Source organism: Camelus ferus, chromosome 10, assembly GCF_009834535.1.
Source record: "Camelus ferus isolate YT-003-E chromosome 10, BCGSAC_Cfer_1.0, whole genome shotgun sequence".
NCBI lineage: Eukaryota > Metazoa > Chordata > Mammalia > Artiodactyla > Camelidae > Camelus > Camelus ferus.
The window spans coordinates 33,849,559-33,858,223 of NC_045705.1; the positions used below are offsets into that span (position 1 = coordinate 33,849,559).

Genomic DNA, 8,665 nt, shown 5'->3' on the forward strand with positions numbered 1-8,665 from the left:
AAATGAAAATTGTGTAGTAGAGGCCCCATATTTTGAGGCAGTCAGCAGAATCTAAAAGACGATGTGACTGCAGCAGAGGTAGTAGGACCTCTTCCTCAGCAGTTTCCATGTTAGCATCCTCCCAGAACAAAACCTGAATAAAACAAAATGAAACAGAGACGCCCAACCCCCAAACCAAAACTATCAACAGAATTATTGGTCTGGATCACAGGACCAGAAAAGATGGGCTTTAAGCATAGCTCAGATATTGTCCTGCCAGAAGCAAGGACCATTCGGCTTCACAATTAGCTTCAGACTGGAAACTTCTTTCCCACTAATTTCAGAGAAGAGATCAAGGTGGCAGAATAGAAGGGCATGGAATTCACCTCCCTCTGTGAACACACCAAAAGTACATCTACGTGTGGAGCAGTTCTCACTGAAAACGAAGTGAAAACTGGCAGAGCTGCTGCAAATGAGGGGAATGATCAGTTGTGAGGGACTGTGCCAGCCTGGCCCTGGAACAGCAGCTGAACAGGGCGGGTGCAACCATCATGGCACTTATGGAGGGAGAACATTGGAAGTAGTCCAGGGCTCTGACTGCGGCTGGGACACCACAGCCCATGCCCACAGCCAAGCCAAGTCCCTGCACCTGCTCCACTTGCTCCAGGACAGCTCCCCCTGGAATGAGGCTGCCTGTGCTGGGAAGGGGGAGAGCGTCCATGTGTAGGGAACACAGCCAGATCAGACTCACGTCTCTGGGCTTCTGCTCCAGCAACTTGGGGCCCAACCCAACCCCAATAGGATGGTGGTGAATACTGAGCAGGGGGAAGCTCCAGCTCACGCCTGGTTATGGCTGTAGCCCCCCAGTCTCCAGCCCCACCTCCTACCAAGGAGACAGCTGCCAGCACACTCTGGGGAAGGATGTGACTCCTGCTCACGCCAGATCCAGCTCTTCCACCAAAGCCAGTGGGCGCACACAGGCTGTATAGGGAACCTCCTACACAAGGACATCCCTTCAAGACAAAAATCGTTAATTATTTCAATTAATTTCATAGAGACAAAAAATGTTAGGCAAAATGAGAAGGCGGAGGAATTCGTTTCAATTGAACAAGAGAAAAATCACTGGAAAAAAACAATGACCAGAAATAAATACCAGATAAAGAGTTCAAAGCATTAGTAAAAAGAATGCTAACTCAAGTAGAGAAAAGAATAGACAAACACAGTGAGAACTTTAACAAGGAATTATAAATTATAAAAATATTAAAAAAAGAACCAGTCAGAACTGAAAAACACAACAACTGAAGTCAGAAACAAACTAGAAGGAATTAACAGCAGACTAGATACAAAAGAATGAATAAGTATTCTGGAGGACAGAATGGCTGCAATTCCCTGTGCTGTACAATATAGCCTTGTTGCTTATCTATTTTATACACAGTAGTTTGTATCTTTTAATTCCATACCCTTAATTTACCCATCTCCTCTTCCCTCTCCTCTTTGGTAATGACTAGTTTATTTCTATATCTGGGAGTCTGTTTCTGTTTTGCATATACATTCATTTGTATTATTTTTTAGATTCCACATATAAGTAATAACATACAGTATTTGTCTTTCTCTGCCTGTATTATTTCACTAACTATAATGTTATCTAAGTCCATCCCTGTTAATGCAAACGGCAGAATTTCATTCTTTTTTATGAGTGAGTAATATTTATTTATTTATTTATTTATTTATTTATTTATTTATTTATTTATTTATCTCTCCATCCATTCATCTGTTGATGGGCAAGGTTGCTTCCATCCATAGACTATTGTATACAGTGTTTCTATGAACACTGGAGTGAATGTATCTTTTCAAATTACTTTTTTGGCTTTTTTCTAGATATATAGCTAAAAGTGGAATTGCTGGATTATATGGTAGTTCTGTTTTTAATCTTCTGAGGAACTTCCATGTTGGAAGTTTTCCATAGTGGTTGCACCAGTTTATGTTCCTACCAAGAGTGTACAAGGGTTCCCTTTTCTCCACATCCTCTTCAACATTTATTATTTGTAGACTTTTTGATGATAGCCATTCTGACAGGTATAAGGTGATATCTCATTGATGTTTTGATTTGCATTTCTCTAATAATTAGCTGTGTTGAGCATCTTCTTATGTGCCTGTTAGATATTTATATATATCTTCTTTGGAAAAATATCTATTGAACTCTTTTCCCCCTTTCTTTTTTTCAATTAGGTTGTTTTTTCTTTTGATATTGAGTAGTATGAGCTGTTTGTATATTTTGGATATAACTCTTTGTCAGTCTCATCGTTGGCAAATACTTTCTTCCTTTCTGTAGGTTGTCTTTTTGTTTTGTCTAGGGTTTCCTTTGCTGTGCAAAAGCTTTTAAGTTTAATTAGGTCCTATTTGTTTAGTTTTGTTTTTATTTCTTTTGCCTTAGGAGACTGATCCAAGAAAATATTGTTATAATTTATGTTAAAGAATGTTCTGCCTATGTTCTCTTCTAGGAGTTTTATGGTTTCAGGTCTCACATTCTGGTCTTTAATTTATGTTAAGTTTCTTTCTTTTTCTGCATATGGCGTGAGGGAATGTTCTAATCTCATTATATATTAGTTGTGGTTATCCAGTTTTCCTAGCATCACTTGCTGAAGACACTGTCTTTTTTTCATTGTATATTCTTACCCTCTCTATCATAGATTAATTGACCATAGATGTGTAGGTTTATTTCCAGGCTCTCTATTCTATTTCATTGATCTATGTGTCTGTTTTTGTGCCAGGAGGATGCTGTTTTGATTACTGTAGTTTTGTAGTATAGTCTGAAGTCTGGGGAGTGATAACTCCACTTTTGCTCTTTTTAACTAAGATGTTTTTAAAATTTAGGGTCTTTAGTGGTTCTGTATACATTTTAGGATGATTTATTCCAGTCTTGTGAAAAATGTCATGGGTATTTTGATGGTGATTGAATTAAATATGTAGATTTCTTTGGGTAGTCTGTCAATTTAAAAAACTTAGTTCTTCTAATTCAAAGGTATAGGATGTCTTTCCATTTCTGTGAATCACATTCAGTTTTCTTCATCAATGTTTTGTATTTTTCAGAATATAGGTTTTTCACCTCCTTGAGTAAGTTTATTCTTAGGTATTTCTTTTGATGCAATTTTAAATGTGGGACTGTTTGTTACTTTATCTTTCTGATATTTCATTATTTGCATATAGAAATGCAACAAATATCTGTATCTTAATCTTGTATTCTGCAATGTTGCTGAATTTATTTATTAGTTATAACAGTTTTTCGGGGGGGTGATACTTTAGGGTTCTCTATATAGATCATCATGTCATCTGCAGAAGTGACAGTTTTAATCTTCCCTAACAATTTGGACACCTTTTATTTCTTTTTCTTGTCTGATTTCTGTGGTTAAGATTTCCAACAATATGTTAAATAGAAGGGGCAAGAGTGGGCTTCCTTGTTTTGTTCCTGAATCTAGCACGAAGGCCTTCAGCTTTTCACTGTTAAGTACTATGTTGGCTGTGGGTTTGTCATAAATGGCCTTCATCAAGTTGAGATATGTTCCCTGTATAACCACTTTGATGGAAGTTTTTATTATGATTGAGATGATCATGTGATTTCAATCTTTCGTTTTGTTAATGTGGTGTATCACATTGCCTTCTCTCTGTTGAACCATCTGTGTGATACTGGAATAAATCCAAATTGATCATGGTTTTAAGTCTATAGATTGATTTAAAGATATCATTACAATTGTTATCATACTTCTATATGATTTATAGTAGTCTAACATACAAAAATTAAAAATCAAGACTAGGTTGTTCTTAGAAATTGGTAAGGACCCATCAGGTCATCTAATCTGAGCCTGAATGCCAATATTGGGGGCCTGACTGCAGATCTACAGGAAAGAGCATAAAATGTATCCTGGGCTGAGTGTCTAAAGACAAAGAGTCAAACCTTACTTTAAAATTGAATGTTGTTATTTTCAATTCAGTGAATTAAAATATGCTTTTATTATTGTTTCCCTTGTCTTACACTCTGGTCTTCCTTTTATAAATTAATATTGTCATATGAAGATGTAACTTATGGATGATGAGTTGTAAAGATGAAAATCGAGCTAAGTAGTGATGCCCATATAATGATGTTTATCATCATTGAACAAAAGAACAACAACAGAAAAACATTCAATAATAAACCCATACCCAGGATATTTGACTCCAAGGTTATATCTAAGGATATACTATCAGAAATGAATCTCATTGTTTTAAATTGTACTGTAAAAATAGACTAATTTCATTTATCTCTTTAACTTAGCTTTATGTTCATTTGTGTGTATGAGTTACACAAGGTTTGAATAAATGATGGCTGTGTGAGCATGTATTTAAATATACATGTGAGCCTAAATGTGCACACAAGAGTGTGGTTGATCACATAAAATAATTAAATGTAAGTAATAAGAAATTTTATAATAAGAATTTTACAATCATGATTGATACTTCCTAAGCTATTATTCTTCAGATATATTTGTAAGCCATTTATGTCATGGACTTAACAGAGAACTTGAGAAAGTACCTCAAGAATTTACAAAACTGTTGGCTTACAAGACATAGAAACAACCTAAATGTCCATAGACAGAAGACAGGATAAAGCAGTTGTGGTATATTTATATAATGGAATATTAATCAGCCATAAAAAAGCAATAAAATAATGCCATTTGCAGCAACATAGATGGCCCTGGAAAATGTCATTCTAAGTGAAGTAAGCCAGAAACAGAAAGAAAATTACCATATGATATCACTCATATATGGAATCTGAAATAAAAAGACAAATGAATGTATATATAAAGCAGAAACAGACACAAAGACATAGAAAACAAACTTATGGTTACCAGTGGCGAAGGGGATGGGAAGAGGTAAATTGGAAGTTCGAGATTTGCAAATATTCACTGGTATATATAAAATAGGTAAACAAGTTTATACTGTATAGCACAGGGAACTATATTCAATATCTTGTAGTAGCTTATGGTGAAAAAGAATATGAAAATGTATATATGTATATTCATGTATGACTGAAGCACTGTGCCAGACTCTAGAAATTGACACAACATTGTAAACTGACTATACCTCAATAAAAAAAACTGTTGGCTTAGCAAGGCAATATTTTCCCAATCTTGACTGAACTGTATGAAAATGTCTTGATGTTGATTTTATATAATTAAAACCTAAATCTTATCAAAGACTTTGCCTTCCTCACAGCCTTTTTAAAGGCACTCTTGATGTCTTTGTTCCTCAGGCTGTAGACCAGTGGGTTCAGCATGGGAACAATGATGGCATAGAACACAGATGCCAATTTGTCTGTGTCCATGGAATGGTTGGAGCTGGGCAGTAAGTACATGAAGGCACCTGTCCCATAGAAGACAGAGACAGCAGTGAGGTGAGAAGCACAGGTGGAAAATGCCTTCTGATGTCCTTCAGATGAGCGCATCCTCAGAATGGTGATAAATATAAACAGATAAGAGATCAAGATGGCCAGGACAGAAAAGATGATATTGAAGCCCACCAAAACAAATAAAATCATCTCATTTATGTTGTTGTCTGAGCAAGAAAGAGCAAGGAGAGGGGTAGCATCACAGAAAGTCATCAATCACATTTGATCTACAGAAAGAGAGATTGAATATGTTCCATGTGTTCAGAGAGGCCTCCAGAAAACCAAGGACATAGGAACCTATGACCAGACACAAACACAAGCTTGTTGTCATGATGCTGGTGTAATATAGTGGTTTACACACTGCTGCATAACGATCATAGGCCATGGAGGTCAAGAGAAAAATTTCCACAATAAAGACTGCATAAAAGAACAACTGAGCAGCACACGCATTGTAGGAGATGACCTTGTCTCCTATAAGGAATCCAGCCATCAGCCTTGGGAGTGACAGCTGTGGAGTAACCAAAGTCTGCCAGAGACAGGTTACTGAGGAAGAAGTACATGGGAGTGTGGAGACGAGAGTCCAGCAGGATCAATGTGATCACTCCCAAGTTCCCAAGCAGAGTGATGAGGTAGACGAGAGTGAACACCAGAGAGAGTGGGATCTGCAGTCTTGGGTCATCAGTTATCCCAACAAGAATGAATTCAGTCAGCTCTGTACTATTCTCCACTGGGATCATTGGTGCAGTATATGAATGAATTTAACATGAGCGAAAAACAAAATGTAATTATTAAGTATTGGAAGATATGTAGCAAAAAGGATTTTGGAGGTAACATATCCAAATCTTCTATCCTCATCAATGGTTGAAATTAAAGTTCAGAGATGAATATAGACTTCTGTACAATCAAAGGATTTGCGACTGAATGAGATATGCTGGCCTCTCAATTCAGATTTTCAAACACTGGACACAGAATAATTATGCAATAAAATAGGTTAGTGTAATTTAATTCTTCTTATTTCAATTACCACTATTGTATCAAGAGCAGTATTATAGTCTAGCAAAACATAGTTTAATATATCATGTTCTACCCTTCAGCAGTCTCAGAGGCTAATAGGGAACACAGAATGTGGTGTTACTATACAGTGGGTACAAGAGAAATGCCTGTGCAAGAAATGCAGCCATCCAGAGAATAAAAGTTAAAAGCATGAGTCAAGACTAAGGACATCTGGATGCAAATTCCAGTTCCACCATATACTAGATGGCTGACCCACCAGGGATAGCTTGATATCACTTTTCCATCACTTTTCCCTTGAACTCATTGTCAAACTGGAGTGATCATGCAAACTGGCACTGCAAGTTTTTCCACACTGTGACCAGGGCAGAGCTATTGGTCTATATACTGATTAGAGAAGTAGACATTGTAATAGAGGAATTCCAGATAACTCTGAAAACCAACATCCTGTATTCTCACTCATTCCATTTGCTTCTGCCCTAAATTCCTTTCACTCTGATATTCTGTCTATACCTTCCTCCGATTTTTCACCCAGTATTATTCTTCTACTCAGGTAGTGCCCAGTACAGCTATGCCAAGTAAGGATCGATCTGTTTCCTGAGTCAGCTTTTGTATTAAGTAGAGAGTCTGAGCCTTAGTTTTCCACCTATAAAATGGATAAAACAATATGGCTTAGCACTTAACAGAAGTTCAATAAATGTAGATATTTTTACTATTAGAAAATAGTGAAAGGCTCTATCTAAGGACCAAAGAGTAGGTGAGATTAGGAAAAGCTTCTAAGGGGGAATGAAATCTAGGATGTCATGATCCATTCATTTTTCTTTGCATTAATCTCATTAATATGTGCAACAGATAATGATGGTTTGGACCCGGGTGGTAGTGAGACAGATAATGAGAAATTATCCAATTCTGGATATATCTCAAAAGTAGAGCTGGTTGGATTTTCTGATTTACTGAACATAGGGCACTGAAGAAAGAGGGAACAATAATTCCACTTTTTGTATAGTGGTACAGGGAATAGGGTAGATGAACCAGATATTTGAAAAAGAGCAAGACAGATGATTCCAGGTAAGTCCTGCTGAGTTTGAGATCATTTTGGCCGTCTGACTCAGAAGGGCTGCATAAACAATTTAGAACTGCTTGCATCAGATTTTATTATTTTGAACTATATTGGAAATTTCCGAATGGTGTAACCTTCAGCTATCATATAAAATCCACAAAACTAAATGACACCACTAAAGGAAACAGCTTGGAGAAAACAAAAATCAGAGTATTATAATGTACGAATCAAGAACATGAGGCACTATAGTGTTAAGAGGAGTATGGGAGAGAAAATTATCACAACTGAGATGGCTAAAAGTGAAACGTTGTCCCAGAACACAGATTTCAGTTGGACCAGTTGGTAAAAGGAACTTTCCGAGAAGAGGTTAAGGGTATATTGGGTTATGTTGATGACTGTCCATAAATTCCAGAGGGCCTGGTGGAATGATTTCAGGAGTTGGGCAGGAGTCAAAGCTGGGAATAGAAAAAGGATATGAAGGAATATGGTCATTATTTAACAGGGGTTGATGCCTGATCTGAGATTCCTCAGCTTCACGGTGAGTGACACAGTGATGCAGAGAATTATGAGAATAGTCCTAAATGTCTCAAGACAGGTGATGACAACCAGGCTATTAGGCTGTGGAGTGGGAAGAGGGGGTGAAGGTCTTGATAGAAGCCTGACGTTTTCCACTCTCTTGTTACTCTTGCTATTCATGTTAGGAAGGCCACTGGAGAATGTTCAGAGAAGGCACTATCTTGGTTCCTCAGAAAAGTACTTACCTTCATCCATAAACATATATAGATACCCCTAAATCTGGAGAAAACAATGTACTGAAAGGCATTTCATTATTTAAAAACTTTCTTTTTTATGTGGTATATTTATACAATGGAATACTACTCAGCCATAAAAACCGACAACATAACGCCATTTACAGCAACATGGATGCTCCCGGAGAATGTCATTCTAAGTGAAGTAAGCCAGAAAGAGAAAGAAAAATACCATATGAGATCGCTCATATGTGGAATCTAAAACAAACAAACAAACAAACAAAGCATAAATACAAAACAGAAATAGACTCACAGACATAGAATATAAACTTGTGGTTGCCAAGGGGGCAGGGGGTGGGAAGAGATGGACTGGCTTTTCAAAATTTTAGAATAGATAAACAATATTATACTATATAGCACAGGGAAATATATACAAGATTTTAT

General features: G+C 36.9%; 1 protein-coding gene across 1 annotated transcript; it reads right to left on the reverse strand.

Annotated features, from left to right (window-relative positions):
- Nucleotides 1–464: 464 nt before the first annotated feature.
- Nucleotides 465–6,138, reverse strand: LOC102507277 (olfactory receptor 5B12-like). Its single transcript, XM_014553342.2, is given in 4 exon segments — nt 465–992; nt 5,219–5,609; nt 5,611–5,900; nt 5,902–6,138. Coding segments are annotated over 4 exon segments (1,446 nt in total).
- Between the last annotated feature and the right edge of the window lie 2,527 nt (nt 6,139–8,665).